General features: G+C 46.7%; 1 protein-coding gene across 6 annotated transcripts in view; it reads right to left on the reverse strand.

Moving 5' to 3' along the window:
- FAM13A (family with sequence similarity 13 member A) overlaps positions 1 to 24,835 on the reverse strand; it is a 290,352-nt gene that overhangs the window by 123,024 nt on the left and 142,493 nt on the right. Inside the window, exon 1 of one of the 6 annotated variants that reach the window (XM_077476501.1) lies at positions 1,964 to 2,059. The exons of 4 other annotated variants lie outside the window; for them this stretch is intronic. In XM_077476501.1, the coding sequence (XP_077332627.1) occupies positions 1,964 to 2,043 (80 nt within the window). In that variant the 5' untranslated portion in view covers positions 2,044 to 2,059. Of the gene's footprint in view, positions 1 to 1,722; positions 1,798 to 1,963; positions 2,060 to 24,835 lie in introns of those variants that run through there. One more of the 6 variants, XM_077476504.1, reaches the window with a different exon arrangement.

The following is a 24,835-nucleotide window of genomic DNA, read 5'->3' on the forward strand; positions in this document are numbered from 1 at the left end:
GGTCCATGTAACCGGGGCTGTGACAGTGACGTGTCCTTTGTCTACATACTGTGTGCTAAAAAGTGTCCCTCTTCATCATTTCAGAAAGTTGGACTATCCATTAGGCTTGTTTCCACATGATAGAGACTGTCTGTAACTCTAAAGCCCCATACACACTATCAGATTTTCTGCAGATTTTTTCCTTCAGATTTACCAAAACCATGTAGTGCAAGGGCCTGCCTGATTACATACACATTGAAACTACTAAAATTTGACCTTATATTATATGGTTTTAAAGGAAAAACTCAGCAGAAAATCTGATAGCGTGTATGGAGCTTTATACTCCCTAAACTACGCGGATGGTATTTTTGATCTGCTTCTATATGCAAACAGAGGTCCAGCCTGAGCTTGTTTTGCACTCGTGTGACCAGTTTTCAACAGAGAGCAGATTGAAGTCCGCTCTCTGCTGAAGTCACAGATTTCAGTCCAGGCACTGCGTCATCCCGACAAAGTCTGGATCCGCCAGGTGCCTGCATGGACACTTGTCTCAGCCTTTCAGCGAGCCGCTGAGAGACTGAGGCGGCCGATCCCACCCCCTCCACAGCTCAGCACTCCAGTAATCAAGGAGGAAGCAGAGCAGAGAGCTGTGACTAACAGTCTACAGATCTCTGCTCGGGGACCTCTGAAAACGGAGTGATCGGCGATGTACGATCGATCGGTTCTCAGTGTAGAGGTTCCAGGGGAAAAATGCAGCATTGGATCAATGCTGCATCCACCGAGGAAAGTATGATTCACAATAAAAATGTGCTCAAATGTTCTTCTTGCCTGCGTTGCGGGTACTCTTTAGATTTTGCACTTGAATACTATCTGCAGTATTGTTCTAATGTCTTGTAACTCAAATAAAAATATTGAAAACAGAAAGTTGCACTGTAGGACTATGCCATCTAAAACTAAAATTAAATAAAAACGTTTGGCTTAAAATGTAAGAAGGTCCTTTAGGAATCTAGCAGCTTGTGCCACTGCCCCTTGCTCTACTGAAAATATCCTTTGTAGACATGCTCCCAGGATACTCTTCAGTAGTGAGGATGCATCTCAGCGACATCAAACCTCTAAAGCAGCCTCTCTCAACCTTTTCAACACAGAGGAACCCTTGAAATAGTTATCCGGTCTTGGGGAACCCTGCTAAAAATTAGAAATCTACAACTCATAATACAATAGTGTGATGGTCAGTGGGAAGAATGGTCCTTATACGTGGTCATTGGGAAGAATTACCTGCTTACAGATAGCTAAAAAGATCAATGGTGTCAGTAGGAACTTATCTGAGAGGCAGAAATTGCCCAATGCTGAAGGAACCCCTAGCAACTTTTGGAGGAACCCTGGTTGAGAATCACTGCTCTAAACAATAGCCATTTGAAAAAAGACAAACAATGAGAAGGGAACCTATGCATCTGTGAATAAGCAGAAATCTGTTGTGTCAGAAAGTCACCAAAATGACCTAAATCTGATACCTTAGTATCCAGTTCAGCCAGGTTTAATAGCTCTCCTCACTTGTGGTAGAGTCGTTGGCCAAAAAGTGACCTCAGCACTCCCACTTCTAATAATCCGGAGATGCCCTGTGGTCAATATACATTAAACGATGGTTGCACAAACCTGTGGAATGACATGTTTGAAACCAAGGAACTTATGTATGGATACCTGCACTAACACCCAGAGGAGTTACATGAAGCTATAAAATATACATACCTTCAGCTTTCTTAAGTTACACTCTCAGCCTTAACAAGGTACATGAAACCCCACCAAAAAACCTCCTGATCCACCTGGACTTGCTCTTCCTACCCATTCTCAGCAGAGAATGAAGCTCGTTGCTTGGATTCACCATCTATGCTGTTCTCAGAACAAAGTACAAGTGTATGAGTGGTGTAAAGTTACACTAAAGCATACCTATAACTTTCTAGTGTAAAAATAATGTAGCTTGAAAACTCACCAAGATGCTTTGTTGCTCAGGTCATTTCTACAGATGCAAAGGTGAAGTGAGAGCCTGCACAGCTTGCTTGTGATAAGCATTAATATTGCACTTATTTTACTGGTGGTGACTAATCAAGGAACAACAAATATTATTTATGGATGTATTACCCAGCCCATGGGGTAAAGTTCATGGGATAAGATCTACATTCAATATGCAAGAATTTTCTAGAATCTGAAATGGAAACAAGACCAGAAAAAGAAGTTTGGAATGTTGCTCATATTGAAGGTTTAAATACGTGAATACAAAAAAATAAAAAAAATAAAAAAAAACACCTTTCACAGTGGGGCTGTGCCCACACCGCAAGGGTTAATAACTGCTTTCTCTAGGGGAGAGGAGAAAGTTTTACTTTACTTGATTCTCTGCTCCCCCATGTTCTGGTGGTGGATTGTCCCTTGGCATCCTCACAGTCAGAGCAGGGCTATGGACTCTGCTCTGGTCTTGATGACGTAAGGATCCTAGGCTGCTAGAATGTGTTGGTGCAGAAGCTGTAGGGATCAGTATATTGAGTATATCTCTATTTATTGATCCCCTAGGCATAAACAAGCAAATAACCCTTGCACTGTCGGCACAGCCCCGCTGCAAGGGATAATTTTGGAGTCGAGTTGGGTTTTAAATGGCCACTTTCTCGAATATTTCTATAAAACTCATAAGCATTTTAGGTATAGTACTGGCGTATTGATGATTTATATTTCCTGTTAGGAGAAAGCAGTATCTTTAGGCCCCATTTCATATATGCTGTGTTTTAACAGGTGCTGCATTAAGGTGAACCCTTCAAAATGAAGAGTCAGCCAACATAATTCAACATGCTTAAAATGTGACCACTGTCACCAGGACAGAGAGCAATGGGACATTTTACAGCAGTCAATAGAATAGACAGCAATAAAATCTTCCAATGGGCACATGTCTTTCTGTGACAGTGCTCTAAGAGGGGACCGGGATCTCCCTTCCCCTTATTTACAGTATCTTTCCTTTCTGTTGTGTTTTTATGTTGAAGTCTGATCACTGAAGAGGGTAAATGAAGAAATGCTTAGTCATGCCTGCAGTAGACTTATGACATCCTCATCTGGGCAAAGTCACTTGACTAAAGCACAAAGACTGGGATGTTTAGTTATTAAAAAGGTACAGCTTTTTGGAAAATTATGCTGTTGCTGTACAGTATTTTGTGATATATCAATATTGAGCTTTTATTCAACCCATCAATCTAGTAAAATTTAATGGTCTGAAATAAAATTTGGTTTACTCACAATATTCTCATTGCATTTAGGTGTAATTCAGTGGCGTAGAGCTTGGAGGGGCAGCAGATGCAGTTGCCCCTAGGTGCAACATTTAGAAGAGTGCAGCAATTAGACTTGCGCCATTACTAAGATGCCCGGACTGGCCATAGGGTACACCAGGCATTTGCCCATTCCCGCATGTCCTGATGAAAAGTCTCGGTCCAGTGGCGGGGGGAACGGGGGCAGCGAAGGCCTCGGATCCCGTGGATCCAAATCTGGTAATGACAGCAGCGTCCTCAGGGTGTGGACTGGCTGAAATCACCTTGCTCTGCATATCGTGTACACGGCAAGCATCCCAGAGCAGCCCCAGAGGTGGAGGGAGAAGGGAAGGGAAGGCAGGCAGTGAGGGTGGCTAGAACCAAGAGCTCGGGAGGGAGAAGACCTCCAGCACCTCCCTGACCACCGAAGAGGTGAGCAGCCTCTGATTGTCAGCCCACAGTCTTCTTATTGGTTGAATCTGAGAAGATACCTCTGACTACTGTAGTCATCAAAAAGCCATTAGCCAACCAGGAATACCGCCAAACTTCTAGCATGCTTCAGTTTTGTAGAAAAGCAGTATTGAGGATTGGATTACAATACAGAGGGGTGGGACCTGTGTCCAGTAATGAACGCCAAAAAACAGATATTACTTAAGTACAAAAATCCTGTTTTCTTTTAAGGGACACAGAATTCAGTTAGGGAAGGGAAGACAACACAAAACGCTAACAAGCCTACGTAACAAAAACAATAGAACTGGGGACAGTCTGCAGCTCAAAGAGCTGCCTGAAGCTGCATCTGGTGAGCCTTAAACATTCACCTTGTAACACTCGTTCACATGGGTGTATCTATGCGAAGAGCTGTCTTTGCCTCCATGGGATGCACAGGTGTTCTGTGCAACCTCATGCAGGCAGTCCCATTGTTGTCTGTTGGACACAGCAGCTGAACAGCCACAGCTGCTGTTCCCATTTTGACAGCTTCTGAAGGAAGAATTGCAAGTTGGCCCATAAAATCCAGCAGAGTTGTGTATTCCTCTATGGATAAGGCAGTAGAGGAGGCCACACGTGATGGAGCTGCGGGAGCCTGAGGCGTGTGGACTCAAACAGATAGCAGCATGCAGATAGCAGCAATAGCAGGAAAAGGCTACCTCACGCTGAAAAAAGGCAGGAAAAGAATAGAAAGCATGTGCATGCTCAAAACTCAAGCTAATTACACAGAATTTAATTCATCAGCATGTTAATCCTTTCCCCAGAATCTGATAGAGTAGGGGAGAAATGGTAGTGTCCAACGTTACTAAATAATGCACAGCCGTGGCCAAAAGTTTTGAGAATGACAAATATAAATTTTCACAAAGCGTGCTGCCTCAGTTTTTAGGATAACAATTTGCATATACTCCAGAATGTTAAGAAGAGTGATCAGATGAATTGCAATTAATTGCAAAGTCCCTATTAGCCATGAAAATTAACTTAATCCCATAAAAAAACATTTCCACTGCATTTCTGAACAAGACTTCAGGGCGTCCAAGAAAGTCCAGCAAGCGCCAGAACCATCTCCTACAGTTGATTCAGCTGCGGGATCAGGGTACCACCAGTGCAGAGTTTGCTCAGAAATGGCAGTAGGTAGGTTTGAGTGCATTTGCACACACAGTGCAGAGAAGACTTTTGGAGGATTGTCTGGTGGAGAAGGGCAGCAAAGAAGCCACTCCTCTCCAGGAAAACATCAGGGAAAGACTGAAATTCTGCAAAAAGGTACAGGGATTGGACTGCTGGGGACTGGAATATCCATAAAAAACCTTGTCCAGAAAAGAAAAGGTGAGCTCTACCATCAGTCCTGTGTCATGCCAAAAGTAAAGCATCCTGAGAAAATTCATGTGTGGAGTTGCTTCTCAGCCAAGGGAGTAGGGATGAGCTTCGTGTTCGAGTCGAACATACGTTCGACTCGAACATCGGCTGTTCGCCCGTTCGGCGAATTCCGAGCGTTATGGGCCGTTCGCGCCAAATTCGTGTGGCGCTCACGGCCCACAATGCACTGCGATGGCGCAGTGCATTGCTGGCTCATGATTGGCCAACCATGCACTGTGACCCTGCATGCTTGGCCAATCACAGCGCCAGCAACGAGGAGAGCCATGATTGGCCACAGGCAGGATGCCTGTGGCCAATCATAGCTCAGGCTGTGTAGTACACGCCCCACACTATATAAGGCCGCCAGCGCGGCGGCCTTGTGTAGTGTGTTGGCATCTGTAGCAGTTAGTGGGTGTTCTGTGTACCTTCAACACAGTATACACCGATCGTTATCGGCCGATTTTTCGTTCTTGCTCTTCTGTAGTGGTTGTTGTCTGCGTGCCCTGACCACAGTATACACCGCTATATTCACCTATATAGTTAGCGATATATCCATCTTTTATAATAGAGCTTGCAGTCAGTGTTAGGAGATGTGCGTGCTGTCTGCGTGCTCTGAACCTAGTATACACCACTAGTATTACAGTATACACCACTATATCCACCTATAGAGCCAACTATCTTGCTCGTTTTAAATAGAGCTTTCAGTCAGTGTTAGGAGTTTGTGCGTGCTGTCTGCGTGCTCTGAACGCAGTATACACCGCTATATCCACCTATATAGCTAGCTATCTTGCTCGTTTTAAATAGAGCTTGCAGTCAGCAGTAGGAGATTGTGCGTGCTGTCTGCGTGCTCTGAAAAAGACGGACGGCAAAACAAATTATACAGGGGTGATAACCCTTCCCTATGTTTTCCAAAAAGCTTAAAAATAGTTTTTTTGACTGGAGCTACACTTTAAAAATGTACCAGTTGAAAATTACAAACAGATTCAACTTAACACAACAAACCTACACAGTCCCTGTCTTGTTTGCACCGCCTGTATACTCTGTTCTGAGTATATAGGGCCTGGGGGCCACACGTATTTCCTTTTTTTTAATATGGGTACTGGGTTCCCCTTAATATGCGTACAAGACCCAAATGGGCTGGTAATGGGCAGGGAGGGCTACCCATGCCATTTTTCTCAATGATTTTCAACCATATTGCAGGAACCAGATATAACATTAAAACCGCAAGCAGTTTTAAATGACGTTATTTCCGTTAAATGTCATTTTGTGCAGGGACTGTTCTAAACACTGGAAACACATGGCACTTCACAGGCATACTACAGACACCCCCCAGGCACGATATTTAAAGGAATATTTCACTTTAATCGTCATTAAAATCAGTGCTCCCGCCAAAACGGCCATTTTTAAAACTTTTTTTGCATTGACTCATGTCCCCTGGGGCAGGAGCCAGGACCCCAAACCCTTTTTAGGACACTATCTTGCATATTAGCTGTTAAAATTAGCACTTTTAATTTCGAACGTTCGAGTCCCATAGACTTCAATGGGGTTCTAAAGTTTGTACGAATTTGGGGTCCGTTCGAAAGTTCTGGTGCGAACCGAACCGGGAGGTGTTCAGCTCATCCCTACAAGGGAGTGGGCTCACTCACAATTTTGCCTAAGAACACAGCCATGAATAAAGAACGGTACAAAAACTTCCTCCGAAAGCAACTCCTCCCCAACATCCAAGAACAGTTTGGTGAGGAACAATGCCTTTTATAGCATGATGGAGCACCTTGCCATAAGGCAAATGTGAAATTTTGGGTCCATGGGCAGGAAACTCCCAGACCTTAATCCATTGAGAACTTGTGGTCAATCCTCAAGAGGAAGGTGAACAAAAAAAACCCCACAAATTCTGATAAACTCCAAGCATTGATTTTGCAAGAATGAGCTGCCATCAGTCACGATGTGGCCTAAAAGTTGGTCGACAGCATGCTGTGGCGAATTGCAGAGGTCCGAAAAAGAAGGGTCAACACTACAAATATTAACTCTTTGCATAAACTTAATGTAATTGTCAATAAAAGTCTTTGACACTTATGAAATGCTTGCAATTATACGTCAGTATCCCATAGTAACATCTGACAAAAAGGATCTAAAAACACTGAAGCAGCACACTTTGTGAAAATGAATGTGTGTCATTCTCAAAACTTTTGGCCATGGCTGTAGAAGCCCCCGATTCCCCTATTTGGCATACTCATTAGGAGTCCTTAGAGACTGAGTCACACCAGAGACTGTGCTATAGTTCTTTAGTTCTTGACCTGGAATATGTTCTGGGGCTAACTAGTACCTGAAGGTCTGGGAAGCACCAATGGTTGAGCCCAGTGCCCCAAGGACACATTCCAGGCAGGTCCCACAATCTTTGATCCAGTGGGGTTCAGGTATGGCTTCCAAACCATTACTGAGTATGTTGATCCAGAAAGCTGCATGGAGAACCCAGCTCAGTAACATTTGGATGAGATCTTGGATTAAAGAAAGCCACAGCCGGGCGCCCACAGTGACAATGCCGGTGCCACAGAGAGGAGGGGAGACGAGTTGGGCTTAGTTTCCCCTCACATCGCTGGACCCTGGGACAGGTAAGTGTCTGATTATTAAAAGTCAGAAGCTGCAGTATTTGTAGCTGCTGACTTAATTATTATTTTTTTTTTTAAGCAGAACACCGCTTAAAAAAAAAGAAAAAGAAAAGGGAACTAATCAGCTCAGTCACTGTGCTGGGAGCGTGCCATTAACATAGAAATTTCAGCTACCCATGGGTACATTTGTAAGGAGTTATTGCCCATCCCCTTCTTTGCTGTTGCACATAAGTGTAATGAGGGTGGCAAGAGGTTAAAACTTCCTTTATTTCAGAGATCATGGAAGGTTACTGCCTTTGTCAGATTTTATTGCTACCTGTCTGAGTGGGGAATGGTTATAACTTAACAGATTTTTGTGCAAGCAGCGCTGTACATATTTAAGGGCACACCAGCTCACAAACGCAACGCATCTGCATTTCAGCGAGTAGTAATGCACTACTGTGCATTGAGTAAGGTGCGGTTTTTCAGTGTGCTATATGTGCTTTAACATGCATGCACCCAACACATGTAATTCGGGCCTGAGAGAAAATCTCCCTAAATCCACAGACAGAAATAAAACACCAGACAGATATTATAATATTATAACTCGTACCCACAGTATCCAAAACGTAAAAAAAAAAAAAAGGCTAGAGTTGTTGATATGGTTATTTGATATACCAAAAGAGTATAATCGGGTAAATGAATACATAGAATATAGACTGACATTTGTTGCTGTGTCGGCACAGGAAGAACCATTCCACTGACTTTACACATGATACTTTAAAGTTCCATAATAAACAGAGCTATCAAGTGGCTTTTGTGGTGTGTGTGCAAGGCACTGTGACAGGTAAATCATAATTTAGTACAAACCGACATGTAATTTAAGTAAGCAAAAAACCAGATAATTCTGGAAGGGTCTAGAAGCAATTGCTCAGCAGTGTTCCTACAGCTGCTGTTGTATATTTGTGGCTCAAGATGAACTTTACCCATTCAAAAATACACATCCAAGTCTCATATGCTTTTATGTGTTTTTTTTTCCTGTTTATACATTTTTTTTAAGCTTGTTAACTGATAAATAAAAACAACTCAATTCATTATTTTAAAAAGCATCCTCGCTTTACATCACTTATTTATTTATATTTTTAAACAAGTGCCTAAAAGTCTGCAAAATACTGGTTTTCAAACAAAGGCACCTAAACTATCTTATAATAATGTATATGTTGATTTTGAAATAACCAATGTCATTTGTTGAGATTTGCAAAATAGAGACCTATTTTTTGTTGTTACCTGCAGCATTGTCCAACCTTTCTTCACCAGGCACCAGCATTTAGTCCCCCCTCCTTCATTGTTAATTCTATAAAACCAGGTCTGGATTTGTAAGTCATCCCCAAAGATCTGGCACAACAGGGCAACAAAAGAAGGAACTGGCCTTATAGAGATAATAAACTCAATTTTTTTGGTTTTATTTTTAAAGAAAAGTTCCAGAAACCTCTTATATTCAATGTCCCCTTCCTTTTGTTCCTGGGTGACCCAAGTAGCTGTGGAACAGGAAGTAAAGAAAAATTTCCCAAGTGGGACAAAAAAAAAAAGGCAGGTTTATAACAATTCCTTACTTGATTCACAATAAAAGGTTCAACACATTTGGGGGAGGAGAGAGTGGGTACCTGGTTTGGACCCTCTCCCACTTCTGGCTGATTTTGCAGCAGCAAAGTCGGCCGGAAGTTCGCCCCCACCTCCTCGTTGCCCCACCGCCGAGCCATGCATGAAGCGCAGAGCGTTTTGTGCATGCGCCGTAGGGAACTGGCTGTGAAGCCGCAGGGCTTCATTGGCAGTTTCCCTTAGCAGAGATGGAGGTGGCAGCACCCTACAGCCGATTGAAAAATTGGCTAGGGTGAAGACACCGCTGAAATTGTGGACAGGCAAGTGTCCTAATATTAAAAGTCGGTAACTAGAGTATTTGTAGCTGCCGACTTGAATTTTTTTTCTAAAGAAGCATGGAGCACCTCTTTAAGGAGCAACTATGTTACTAGTTTGGTATATTTTATTTATTTTCATTTGACTATATATGGTGAGGGTTGTGGATTTGTATGCAAATCTCACATACAATTGGGGCTCCAGGGTTTAGGACCGATGTGGAGTAAACAAACATTTGTTTTCTGAGAATTTTCTGCGTTGGCTTTGTAGAGGTTTGGGTGGGAGCCACCATGGATCAAAATTTAGTCGGTTCACTTCCAGGCTCTGCCGATCAAAATTCCACCCGCATATTTTAAACAGGTGCAGGCACTATTCACCCGTTTTGTCTGGGCACAAAAGCAGCCTCGGATACCACGTTCTCAACTCTCCCTACCGAAACATTATGGGGGATTGGCGCTACCAGACATCAAACAGTATTATTATGCGGTCCACCTGGGTAGGATGTTGGATTGGAGTCGCAATCTCGACACTAAGTTATGGGCCCAAATTGAGCAACAACAGTGCTCTGTCCCATTAAAGACAGCTCTCTGGTGCAGAGATGCACTACCGCGAGAAACGAAAACTCACCCTCTCATAGGCAACACTATCTGCCAGGGCACGAAGGCAGCTCTACAACATTCTCTGACGACCAACACGTCACCATTAACACCGATCCTAGGTAACCCCAGATTTACGCCGGGTCTGTCGAACACGTAATTTCAGCCACTACGACACTCCAACTTCACCGTGGCCTCTCAGTTTGTAACACGTGGTGGCTGGACTTCCATTGCGGACCTTATGGACCCTATCGGTCCGTATCGTCTGGACTTCTGGAACACCGCACGCTTGCACCACTTTCTTCAGTCTATCCCGAACCCCTTAGACTATGCCAGACCGATAACTACATTAGAGGAATACTGCTCTGACACTGAACCAATTTCCAGAGTAGTGATGGCCGAACGGTTCGCCCGGCGGTCGTTTCGCGGCGAATTTCCGACATTCGCGGTCCGCACGTTCGAACGCCTTTTTCCGTCGTTCGCCGCGGCGGACTTACGTGTTTAATGTATACAAGAACTTTAACCTTTGGTGACACGTTTATCATGTGATACAGGACAGCCAATTGAGACATGACAGCACATGGACACTTGTACATTCCCCCTAACCTATAAATACACCCGATCCGGTGGCCATTTTACATTCTTTCTTCTGTTAAGATAGGGACAGGTTCCTGTGTGGAGTAGGGAGAGATAAACCACTAGCTATTTGGTACACAAAAGTTCTTTTCAGGACTGGTATAGGTGTTAGGTGTTGATAGGTTTGCTGTGCTGCTGATTCTTGCAGCAGCCTGAGTGTCTTTTGTTAGTTTAGAGAAAGGGAAAGGACGGTGTATGCTACAGGGACAGCCAGATTAGTCTTTCATCATCATCATCATCATCATCATCATTAGCTGTTACTATCAAGGTCCACAAAAGAGCTGTTCCAGTAACCACTAATCGTTCTCTTTTTTTGCCAATTTGTATAGGGACAGGAAGGAAGCAGTGTTGTCAGGCAGTGAGGGTAATTTTAAAGACTTGCTGTTATTATTAGTTCCACAAAGGTTCTTTTCAGGACTGGTATCAGTGGTACAGTAATAGGCTTGTACATGTATAATATTCTTTCTTCCAAATATAGAAAGGATATTATACTTGACTGCTGCCCTTCTGCTGCAGTCTGCTAAACATTCACAACTCACTTGTTCCACAAAAGTTCTTATAAGGACTGGTAACTTGGTATAGGGTGCTACGGTACATAGGCTTGAGTGCGGTACAGTCTGCTGTTCTGTAAGGACCGCTATCGGTCCACAATAGATAGGGTTGACGTGCACCACTGCTGACCGCTGCCCTATACTGCAGCAGTCCTTCAGCGGTATAGGGACTGACGTACAGTCTGCTAATCACTAACACACAACCTGCTTGTTCCACAAAAGTTCTTATAAGGACTGGTAACTTGGTATAGGGTGCTACGGTACATAGGCTTGAGTGCGGTACAGTCTGCTGTTCTGTAAGGACCGCTATCGGTCCACAATAGATAGGGTTGACGTGCACCACTGCTGACCGCTGCCCTATACTGCAGCAGTCCTTCAGCGGTATAGGGACTGACGTACAGTCTGCTAAAAACTAATACACAACCTGCTTGGTCCACAAAAGTTCTTATAAGGACTGGTAACTTGGTATAGGGTGCTACGGTACATAGGCTTGAGTGCGGTACAGTCTGCTGTTCTGTAAGGACCGCTATCGGTCCACAATAGATAGGGTTGACGTGCACCACTGCTGACCGCTCACCTATACTGCAGCAGTCCTTCAGCGGTATAGGGACTGACGTACAGTCTGCTAAACACTAATACACAACCTGCTTGTTCCACAAAAGTTCTTATAAGGACTGGTAACTTGGTATAGGGTGCTACGGTACATAGGCTTGAGTGCGGTACAGTCTGCTGTTCTGTAAGGACCGCTATCGGTCCACAATAGATAGGGTTGACGTGCACCACTGCTGACCGCTCACCTATACTGCAGCAGTCCTTCAGCGGTATAGGGACTGACGTACAGTCTGCTAATCACTAACACACAACCTGCTTGTTCCACAAAAGTTCTTATAAGGACTGGTAACTTGGTATAGGGTGCTACGGTACATAGGCTTGAGTGCGGTACAGTCTGCTGTTCTGTAAGGACCGCTATCGGTCCACAATAGATAGGGTTGACGTGCACCACTGCTGACCGCTCACCTATACTGCAGCAGTCCTTCAGCGGTATAGGGACTGACGTACAGTCTGCTAAACACTAATACACAACCTGCTTGTTCCACAAAAGTTCTTATAAGGACTGGTAACTTGGTATAGGGTGCTACGGTACATAGGCTTGAGTGCGGTACAGTCTGCTGTTCTGTAAGGACCGCTATCGGTCCACAATAGATAGGGTTGACGTGCACCACTGCTGACCGCTGCCCTATACTGCAGCAGTCCTTCAGCGGTATAGGGACTGACGTACAGTCTGCTAAACACTAATACACAACCTGCTTGGTCCACAAAAGTTCTTATAAGGACTGGTAACTTGGTATAGGGTGCTACGGTACATAGGCTTGAGTGCGGTACAGTCTGCTGTTCTGTAAGGACCGCTATCGGTCCACAATAGATAGGGTTGACGTGCACCACTGCTGACCGCTCACCTATACTGCAGCAGTCCTTCAGCGGTATAGGGACTGACGTACAGTCTGCTAATCACTAACACACAACCTGCTTGTTCCACAAAAGTTCTTATAAGGACTGGTAACTTGGTATAGGGTGCTACGGTACATAGGCTTGAGTGCGGTACAGTCTGCTGTTCTGTAAGGACCGCTATCGGTCCACAATAGATAGGGTTGACGTGCACCACTGCTGACCGCTGCCCTATACTGCAGCAGTCCTTCAGCGGTATAGGGACTGACGTACAGTCTGCTAAACACTAATACACAACCTGCTTGGTCCACAAAAGTTCTTATAAGGACTGGTAACTTGGTATAGGGTGCTACGGTACATAGGCTTGAGTGCGGTACAGTCTGCTGTTCTGTAAGGACCGCTATCGGTCCACAATAGATAGGGTTGACGTGCACCACTGCTGACCGCTGCCCTATACTGCAGCAGTCCTTCAGCGGTATAGGGACTGACGTACAGTCTGCTAAACACTAATACACAACCTGCTTGGTCCACAAAAGTTCTTATAAGGACTGGTAACTTGGTATAGGGTGCTACGGTACATAGGCTTGAGTGCGGTACAGTCTGCTGTTCTGTAAGGACCGCTATCGGTCCACAATAGATAGGGTTGACGTGCACCACTGCTGACCGCTGCCCTATACTGCAGCAGTCCTTCAGCGGTATAGGGACTGACGTACAGTCTGCTAAACACTAATACACAACCTGCTTGGTCCACAAAAGTTCTTATAAGGACTGGTAACTTGGTATAGGGTGCTACGGTACATAGGCTTGAGTGCGGTACAGTCTGCTGTTCTGTAAGGACCGCTATAGGTCCACAATAGATAGGGTTGACGTGCACCACTGCTGACCGCTCACCTATACTGCAGCAGTCCTTCAGCGGTATAGGGACTAAGAGTTTTGTCACAGGGTCATTTAAAAAATGACATGCAGAGGAAGAGGCAGGCCCTTCCGCAGGGGTGGTAGGGGTAGGGCAGGAGCAACAGGCTTGAGCCAAAGTGGGAAGTTGCAGAAGGTGCGTTCAATTACTTTAAAGGATGCACCAGACTTGGTTGAGTGGCTCGCTCAGCCTTACTCTTCTGCACCCTCCTCATCCTCTCGATCTGCACCCTCTTCTTCACTCTCTGCTATGTGCACCCCCAAAGACACTACCACCAACAACACGACCACCACCACCACCACCACATACCTTCCGCTTGAGTCACTGGAATTATTTTCCGATCCATATCAAGAGGACATTTCTGATGCGCAGCCACTCTTGGTATTGGATCAGGAAGAGGAGGTAGCAACAAGCGCTACTCAGCAGTCTGACGCCAGTACCCAGATCAGCCCAAGGAGGAGGTTGGTCCCCGGTGTTGCTGCCTACTCCGAGATCTCTACTTATAGCGGTGGGGAAGGTGACGTTGATGATGACGTGTCTAGTGATGTCACGTGGGTGCCCACAAGAGAGGAAGAGGAGGGGAGTTCAGAGGGAGATATGGACCAGCAGATAGGGAGGAGAAGCAGCAATGACTTACATTGCACAGCAGGGACAAAGCAGACTGCAAATGTATCAGGAGCGAGTCATCGACCATGTACGGTCACATCTGGCGCTCCCAGGACACCGGCACATGGCTCCGCAGTGTGGGCTTTTTTTAACGTGTCCGCTGCTGACAATAGCGTTGCCATCTGCAATCTTTGCAGTCAACGCGTTAGTCGCGGTAAGCCCAATACTCACCTAGGGACGACCGCCTTAAGAAGGCACATGAGCAGCCATCACCGAGCCCAGTGGGAGCAACGGAACACACAAAGCCACACTGCAGGCTCTCACCGTCCAGCCTCGTCTTCTACTTCTCCTTCTCCTCTCTCCTCACAATTGTCCTCCACTCCACCTTCCATCACGCCAAGCTCACATTTTTCTGCAAAAAGGCAGGCTTCCGTGGGCCTAATGTTTGAGCGTAAAAAAATGATGATGCCGGATAACCCTCTTGCCCAACGGTTGGCGGCTGGCTTGTCAGAACTCATAGCCCGCCAACTACTGCCATATAAACTGGTGGACTCGGAGGCCTTTCGCAAATTTGTGGCCATTGGAACACCACAATGGAAGGTCCCAGGAAGGAAGTATTTCTCAGAGAAGGGCATCCCAGAGCTATATGGCCATGTTCAGCGGCAAGTGAATGTATCTCTGGCACACAGTGTCGGTGCCAAGATACATCTGACCACAGACACGTGGTCTAGCAAACACGGGCAGGGAAGGTATATCAGTTTTACTGCCCACTGGGTGAACCTTCTGACGGCCGTCAAGCATGTAACCCGTGGCACCCGTGTAGATTTGGTTTTACCGCCACGGATTGCATGCAGGCCTGACTCTTCTTCTCCTCCTCCTACTCCATCCTCCTCCCTCTCCTCCTCAGCTGCCTCCTCCTTTTCCGCTGCTAGCGTCTCTTCCACTGCACCGCCCAAGCTCCCCAGAACCTATTCCACATGCCAGGTGAGACGTTGCCATGCCGTGCTGCGTCTGTTGTGCCTGGAAGCAAAGAGCCACACTGGCCCGGCACTCCTTTCAGCTTTGCGTTCACAGGCAGATGAGTGGCTAACACCGCTCAATTTGACAGTTGGTAAAGTGGTGTGTGACAACGGTGCCAATCTGCTTAGCGCATTGAAACAGGGCAAAATCACGCACGTGCCGTGCATGGCACACGTCTTAAACTTGGTCGTGCAGCGATTCCTTGTCAAATACCCTGGGGTCCAGGACATCTTGCGGCAGGCAAGGAAAATCTCGGCCCATTTCAGAAGATCTTACACGGCCATGGCTCGCCTTGCTGACATTCAGCGGCGACACCATCTGCCGGTCAGACGTCTTATTTGCGATTGCCCGACGCGATGGAACTCAACCTTCTATATGCTTGATAGGCTGCTCCAGCAGAAACGTGCAGTTAACGTCTACCTGTATGAACTCTGCGAAAGAAACGGTTCTGGGGAGCTGGGTTTTTTTTCACCGCGCCAGTGGCTGCTCATGCGCGACACATGCAGACTTCTGCGGCCATTTGAGGAGATCACCAAACTGGTCAGTCGCAGCCATGGCGCCATCAGTGACATGGTACCTTATGCCTTCTTTCTGGAGCGTGCATTGCGTCGTGTCATTGATCAGGCTGTGGAGGAGCAGGAGCGGGAAGATGAGGAAGTCGCAATGCTGGATGAATTCCCAGGGGGGGCTACTCTATCTGAGACAAGTCAACAACAGGAGTCTGATGAGGAGTCAGAGGAGGATGGTGCCGGGGCGGATGAGCAGGAGCAAGAAGAGCATGCTTTAAACCTTTCTGGGATCCCTGTTGTGCGAGGATGGGGAGAGGAGAATGAAGAGGACGACATTATCCTGGATGATGAGCAGGAGCCAGGCCACCACACCGCTTCCACTTTAGTGCAAATGGGGGCCTTCATGCTCCAGTGTTTTAATAGGGACCCCCGTATAAAAAGCATGAGGGTCAAGGACCAGTACTGGGTGGCAACGTACTTAGACCCCCGGTACAAACACAAAATGGCGGAAATGTTACCGCCGTCGCAGAGGGCTGTCAGAATGCAGCACTTCCAGGCCTTGCTTCGAGAAATGCTGCATTCTGCTTTTGCGTGCGCTGGCAGAGGAGCAATTCCCACTCCCAGAGAAGGATTTGCGGGTACCAATCCAACAGCGCCTGCAAGAAGAGGCCGGTTTGAAGATGTGTTGGTGACTTCGGATATGAGGTCATTCTTTCAGCCGACCCATCGACAGGTGTCATCCGGATCCAGCATCAGGGAACGCCTAGACCGTCAGGTGTCCGACTACATTGGGTTAACGGCCGATGTGGACGCTCTGAGGAGTGATGAACCCCTAGACTACTGGGTGGGCAGGCTTGACCTCTGGCCAGAGCTTGCCCAATTTGCAATCGAACTGTTGGCTTGCCCCTCATCCAGTGTCCTGTCCGAAAGGACGTTCAGCGCAGCAGGGGGGATTGTGACCGATAAGCGTACTCGCCTAGCTCACCACAGTGTTAACTACCTCACATTTCTAAAAATGAATGAGGCATGGATCTCGGAGGAATTCAACACATGTGACCAGTAGACCATGTATATGTCTATAAACTATTTTTTTAATCAAGCACACAGACCTTCTTAATTCATTTGGCTCACTTCCTTGACCCAAAAAAGCACACCGTACTATATGCCCCTACCCTCCTCTTTGAAGAGGTTGAGCGGTGTCATATTTCTACTGGGGCTGCTTATGATATCCCTGTGCTGTGCTGACTTCCTCCTGGGGGTTCTTATTATGAAGGGATCACACTATCCCTGTGCTGTGCTGACTTCCTCCTGGGGGTTCTTATTATGAGGGGATCACACCATCCCTGTGCTGTGCTGACTTCCTCCTGGGGCTGCTTACGGTGCTGCTGTCAGTGCTGTATGTCACGGTGCTGCTGTCAGCGCTGTATGTCACGGTGCTGCTGTCAGCGCTGTATGTCACGGTGCTGCTGTCAGCGCTGTATGTCACGGTGCTGCTGTCAGCGCTGTATGTCACGGTGCTGCTGTCAGCGCTGTATGTCACGGTGCTGCTGTCAGCGCTGTATGTCACGGTGCTGCTGTCAGCGCTGTATGTCACGGTGCTGCTGTCAGCGCTGTATGTCACGGTGCTGCTGTCAGCGCTGTATGTCACGGTGCTGCTGTCAGCGCTGTATGTCACGGTGCTGCTGTCAGCGCTGTATGTCACGGTGCTGCTGTCAGTGCTCTGTATTACGGTGCTGCTGTCAGATGCCTCTATCACGGTGCATGTGTCATTCCGGTATGTCACGCTGCTGGTGATCATCTCCTGCACCCTCTTCTTTGCCTACCCTGGTCCCTGACCTTCCCTCTCCTCCATTGCCTTCATTAGCTCCATAGTCCTGAATTGTTAGAACAATTTCCCAAATAAAATAAAAATGCTTGTAGTTATCGATCCCAAATTCACCTCATACATGTATTATGTCATTGTCCAGATGGTGGGACTACGTTTTACCCCCTAATAATTACCACGTGGCCGCAAATTCGACATGAAGGTTTGCAAAGTTCGCCTCCCATTGAAGTCAATGGGGCCCGCGGCGAACGGTCGGTTTCGCGAACGTTTGGGTCCGTTCGCATTTCGCGTTCGCGAAACGTCCCGTCGGAAGTTCGTCCATCACTATTCCAGAGTCCTTTCTAAAATGTATTTATTACTGAATACGCCGACGCAACCACCATGCATTGCAGGTCTTACAAAATGGGAAGTAGATCTAGGCCGCACCTTCACGCAAACCCAAATTAATAACATACTGCCGTTCGCTTTGAGGTCCTCGCTATGCACAAAAATACAAGAGACGAACTATAAAATCCTTGTGAGGCGGTACTTAACACCTAGTCGTCTGCACCTTATTTACCCTGACGCGCCTGAATACTGCTGGCGCTGTCGAGAGGATAGGGGCACAATTCTACACATCTTCTGGTCCTGCCCCAAGCTATCGGAGTTCTGGGCAGCGGTCCGAACCATCTCTCAAAAATTTACAGAGTGGCAAATCCCGAATGACCCAGCTTTCTTCCTGCTGCATGTTTCAACCCTACCCCCTAGGAAATACACACGATCGATACTACGCCACCTAACGAATGCAGCGAAATCCTGTATCCCTCTACTCTGGAAGCAACAAACACCTCTGACTACAGCAATGTGGCTGCGAAAGGTGGAAGATATCAACAAAATGGAGTATCTGATACTAACAGCCCAAGATCGACAGGAAGCATATGGAAAGACTTGGTCTCTTTGGAATGAGTTTGTGTACTCGGATGAGGGCAAGGCCCTCTTCGGAAACAAATTAACTACATGCCAGTACATAGAAGACCGCAAAGGGTACGCTGACCCCATCCTTCCCTCCCTACCCCATCCCTCCCTCCTTCCCCACCACTTCCTTCCTCCCCCCCCTAGGCCTCGGATTAATTGATTGACATGGAGTGGCAAGGACCTCTCTACCGGCTCTGACCAAGTGGGCAATGCCTACAAGGCCGGAGGACAGTGTACGATAAACTGAAGAATCCTATGCTGCAATATTTGTACATGTAAAGCATGTTTGAGAGGCTGCGACCTTCATTGTTTCAGTTATTACTGTATGTTTCGGGGCTTTACCCCATATGTGTGATATTAATAAAATGATATTTGCAAAAAAATAAAAAATTTAGTCGGTTCAGCAAGGATCGGATGAATTTCAATCCATGTATGGGGACAGTGGTTTACAGAAGTTGATCTACCGATTGACTTCTGTACAACCAGACTGTGGATGAATCCTGCTCGATCAGCACCGCAGGCTATAGTTGGCAGTGCTCATCATTGTGTTTTCGAACAGCGGGGAATTCCTGAAGTCAGAACACAATTGCATAGCTCCTTATCCACCTCAAAAGTATAGCTGGGGGAAAATCGGGTCAGTTTTTTCGATCAACCCACTAGTTGAATGGAAAAAAAAAAGAAAAAAGGAATCAATGGACTGCGTAAAACTTGATTCCTGGGTTCACATTTTACCTAGTAGCCAGACCTCATTTTTAGTCCTAGTTGTCCACAGGCCTCTATAGATGTCACCCGATTGAAGCTGGGCATTTTCTCCAATGAGGTAGCTTGTTGCTGGGTGAAAAGGCTGAGTGCTGCCAGAACAGTGAAAAATATACAAGTGCTGCCTGTTTGTGTTATAGAAACACAGGACTGACCTGACCTTCGCTAGTGGCTTGCTGTATTTAAATTGTGTTGGTTTGCTATGTTGCTGGAAAAAAGTGCAGGGAAATCCTGGCTGGACAGCTCCTGGGTGTTGTGGTCTTGTATATGGTTAACTGCTGCCAATACCAGTTAAGCCTGGTCCCCTTAAATATATACACACACTAGTAAAAGCGGGTGATGTGGCAGTAATTTGAGATGTATACAGATGTGCAGTGATGCATATCAGTGGACAGGTGCTCACTGGCATTTGTTCTCTTTGCCCATTAGCAAAAATGTGTTCAAGTGGACCTGAAAGCCCCCTGGCTTCTAGATAAAAAACCAAAAACATTTTGTAAAGGATTCTTTAGGTGGGCATATGCTGAACAAACTAAGGATAGAACATCAGACTGTATTAGAACCTGTAAACAAGTTTATAGAATATTTAAGGTGATACTAAAAGTCTTTTTTGGTTAAAAATAACAAATATGTTATGCATACCTCCTCTGTGCAGTGGTTTTGCACAGAGCAGCCCAGATCCGCCTCTTCTAGGGTCCCTTGCCGGCATTCCTGGCCCCTCCCTCCTGCCGAGTGCCCCCATAGCAAACAGCTTGCTATGGGGGCAGCCGAGTTGAAGCCACGGCTTGGCCCCACCCCCCCTTCACTGGCTCACTGAGTTTGATTGACAGCAGCTGGAGCCAATGGCACCCACTTCTGTGTCTCAGCCAATCAGGAGGGAGAGTGCCAGGAGACCGAGTCTCTCATGCAACATCGCTGGATTGAGATGGGGCCAAGCAAAGTATTATGGGGGCTAAGGGGGGCTGCTGCACACAGAAGGGGTTTTATCTTAATGCATAACATTAAGATAAAAAAGAAAAAAAAAAAAAAAAAAACCTTCTGCCTTTAGAACCTTTTTCAAAGAGGACCTGTAGTCTGCTCACATAATTTGTAATAAAAAGATCTTTGCCATTCTGAAGCTTCCGTCCAACCACTTTACATATTTTATATATACTGTGATTCTGTACTTGCCAAATATGCTGCATAAATCTCCCTCCACTGAGTCTGGCTGCAATCATTTTAACCGTGGGCAGCTGAAGCTGCTGCCTGTTCACTTCCTGGATTTACCCAGATACACCTCCAGCTCTGCAGCGCTCATTGGCCCTCTTATGACTCATCCCCTCTCCCTTCCTGGCAAACTCTCACGAGAAAGAGCTGTGCATGATGTCTTAAGCCTAGGCTTTTTACCAGACAAGAAACAGGAAGTGGGCTGTATAAGGCAATTACTGGTAGAAAAAAAAAATAGAATATCTATGGTAAAAATGTAAAATCATATTTTAAATTCCACACTGAACGACAATTATTTCTAGCCCACTCCTAATAATCTAAATAATCCCAAAGTTTGTAAATATATTTTGTAAAAGCTTTTACTTCCTTGAATTCTGTGATATGTATTTACTATGCCCTGTGAGTAGGCACTGCTGTTGCTGTGTTAGACTCCTTTCACACTGGGGCGGTGGGTGCGTTGGTAAGACGCCGCTTTACTGTCAATTTTGTGGCAATATTCGGCCACTAGCGAGGCGCTTTTACCCCCCTCTAGCAGGCGAGAAAGGGATAAAACCAGCCGAGAAAGGGTTAAAACCACCCGCAAATCACTGCTGCAGCAGCGCTTTGCCGGCGATATAGCCACGCTGCCCATTGATTTCAATAGGCAGGAGCGGTGGAGGTGCGGTAATGCACACCGCTTCTTCAACACTCCAAAGATGCTGCTAGCAGGACTTTTTTTTAGCATCCTGCCAGCGCACCACTCCAGTGTGAAAGCCCTAGGGGCTTTTACATTGGAGAGACAGGAGCAGTGCTGTAGCACCTGCAAAGCGCCCCATTGTGAAAGGGGTCTCACACATTTCACAGATTCTGCCTTCTGAACTACAGAGTTGCGGAGAGGAGGAGTTTCGGGTGGCAGAGTCAGTACAGGAATCACTGCTTGCAGGCAACATACCATGGGATATATATAGTCCTTAGAAATTGAAAGTAAACAGCAGAGAAGATGCAAATCCAGGAAGTTGTGGAAAAAAATGGCCAGCAGACAGGCAGAACTAACATGATAGGAGATTTTTCAAGTAAGCTTATATTCAGTGGCGGAATTATAGGGGTTGCTGAAATTGCAATGGCGACCGGGCCCCTTGCTGCAGGGGGCCTGTGAGCTAGGAGTTGTCAACAGGTATTTCCTGATAGTCCCAAGCAAAGGGAGCCCAGCCCTGGCACTGAGCAGAGTCTAGCAGCTGCTGTAGGCGATCTCCATCTCCCATTCCTGAACGGCCAGAAACTCTATATCTTCCAGTGCACTTCCGAGATGTTCAGTAGACCTTTTCTGAAATCCATGATTTCACCCAACTGCCACTCCAAATCACTCCCAAAGTTAGAATCCCCTGTAGAGCTGCCACGACGCGTCGACGTAATCGACTAAGAAAATACGTCTTCTCCCCCTCCTTGCCGCCGTCCCTAGGGGTGCAACGGATCGTTCGTGATCCGAGCGCACATGCCGCGATCCGCGGAGTGCTCCGCGGTCTCGGCCTTAGGAGAGGCCGCGGCTTCGGCCTAGCTCTGAATCGGCGGCCATCTTTCTACACCCAGGCGTTTACAATGTGATCGCTCCGATGCAGCGATCACTTGTAAACAAACCGGCGTCATGACATGACGGCGGTTTCTCTCTCCCCTCCCTGTACTGATCTGTGCAGTGGAGGGGAGAGGTCGGATGGAAGCAGCCATCCCTCCATATCCTGCCAATACTCTGCCAGCCCGATACTCTGCCAGCCAATGCAATACTCTGCAATACAATACTCTGCCAGCCCATGCAATACTCTGCAATACAATACTCTGCAATACAATACTCTGCAATACAATACTCTGCAATACAATACTCTCAAGGTTATCCAAAGGATTAATTAGCTAATCAAAAAAAAAACACTAGATTCATTAAAAAAAAATAATAATCGGATAGTCGTCGACTAATCGAAAAAATAAATCGATAGATTAGTCGACAGACAAAATTAATCGTTAGTTGCAGCTCTAGTCCCCTGTCAGCTTCACATACAATAGTCCCAGGCCGCCGTAGCTTAAGCCTTCCGTTGGGCTGCTATCCGCTATCCAGGGACATGCTTGGGATACATGCCACCGGAGGGCTCTAACTCTCATCCAGCTTCATCTCTGCCCAGATCAGCCTGCTTAATTCAGCTGTCTGTTCCTTGTACGGTTTTTCTCTCAAAAACAGCACCTGCAATCCATACTGCGACCAGTACCTTTCCTGGTTGGAGGGGAGAACTTTTCCCTGGTGATGCTGCTCACGGGCTAGCGCTTCCTTCCAGAGTTTACAGGGAATAGAATCAACCATCCCAGCAGGACCTGCTCTGATACTGGTCCTCTGTGCTGTAGCTGCATCTCTCGCAACCTCCTTGCGAATTCCTCTTCCATGGTGGCTGGTATCTGTACCTCTCCTCCTCTCCTGCTATCCGGACCTTGGATCCAGGTGGAGGTTTGGATGTCCCAGACTGCAGGAAGCATCCCACTGCTGCCACCAATGTAACGGAACCTATGCCCTACACTCCGCTTGAGTGCTTCCATCGGTATACCGCTTCCTAAGTCCTGGAACACGAGTCCAATGGATCTGGCTATAGGAACCCCCAAGAACTAGACAACACCAGTCTTGGAGTACATCAGGAATAGCCCTTTGAGATCTCACACAAATATATACAGCAGGATGGCTAAAACCTAACCCAATTAGCATGAGCTAATTATCTAATCAACACTGGACTCATTCATTCAATTGCAGGGTTAATTAGCACAAACAAAACAACAATAGGTAAAATACTCTTTAGAATCTGTGTCAAGCCAGACTAGACTTATTTACATTATACAAGACAACAGGTGGCTGGAGTTGATGACATTAGTATCTAACAGTTTGTGTCCCAACAGTGTGATTCAGTCTATTGCTAATATGGCAAATGCATATCCAGAGTCTGTGTGTCTCGGGGGGAGGGGGGGGGGGGGGACACGGACCTTAATCCAATTAACACCACCTCAGGGGTCCCCAGGCATACAGCTCACAAAGAGCATAGTTCCCCCAAATGCCAGGGCCCATAATCGGTGGGCAAGAGGCTCGCATTCAGTTCCCTCCAAAAGTCTTGGTGCCGACTGGTCTGACACAGGGCCCTCAAGGGCCCCCTGTACTCTTCAATAGGAGGAATGACAGGGGCAGCTGAGACAAGCTCCCCGATCGTCAGCAGAACTGTAATCGGCACTGTGCAGGGAGCTCGTAACAACCTAAAGTGAAAGCACAGTGTGTGCTGTGCTCTTTGCCTCCCCCTACAGTGCAGTACCCAGCAGGAAGAGCCAAGATAAAGGTCTGCATTTTTTTTTATAAGACTATCCTATCTACTGCATGTGTGTTTATATATGTGTGTGCATGTATGTGTGCGCGCGTGTATGCATGTTTGTGTGTACGCGCAAGTATATGTATGCATGCATATGTGTGTGCCTGCGCATGTATGCATGCATGCATGCATGCATGCATATGTATGTGAGTGTGCACGTGTTTATCAGTGGCGGTTCGTCCATAAGGGCACACGGGAGCCGCCCCCTCTCTCCAGCCTAGCATGATTCCAACTATGGCCACTGCTACCACCCCCATATTTACATGTCCAGCTCATTTTCATGCACCGGGCGCCTGAATTACAGCTGTAGGGGTTGTTTCTGAAGCACCCGATTAGAGCCATATACTCTAATAGGCTTCAAAATAGGTGAACTGCTAGTGCCATGCTTGACGCTCACAGTCCACCCAGGTGTGTTAGAAAAGAGAATTAATATTCACTTTCCTAACACTGAACCGCCTCTCCACCAATCAGGTGTGCGGGTCTGTTACCGGCGCGGCTATTGGAAGCCTATCAGGAGAAGAAGGGAGATGAGGATGGCAGGAGACGCATTGGAGGACTCCGCTCGTGGCCATCACCCACTGCCCCACCAAGACAGGTTTAGTGCCAGGCAGACGGTGAGCGGACGAGGGGAAGCTTCTCAGTGGCAGCATTTGATGGCACATTTGCAGCATTTGATGGGCACACCGGCAGCATGGCACAGTGGCGGCATTTGATGGGCACAGTGGCGACATTTGATGGGCACAGTGGTGACATTTGATGGGCACAGTGGCTGCAATTGATTTTTTTTCAGAATTTTTCAGCTTGCTTGCTTGCTGGTTTATATGTGCGTGCACATGTGCATTTATATATAAGGGTGTGTG

The sequence above is a fragment of the Lithobates pipiens genome, unplaced genomic scaffold, assembly GCF_037356315.1.
Source record: "Lithobates pipiens isolate NorthernLeopardFrog02 unplaced genomic scaffold, aLitPip1_a1.2 Scaffold_13, whole genome shotgun sequence".
NCBI classification, from domain to species: domain Eukaryota; kingdom Metazoa; phylum Chordata; class Amphibia; order Anura; family Ranidae; genus Lithobates; species Lithobates pipiens.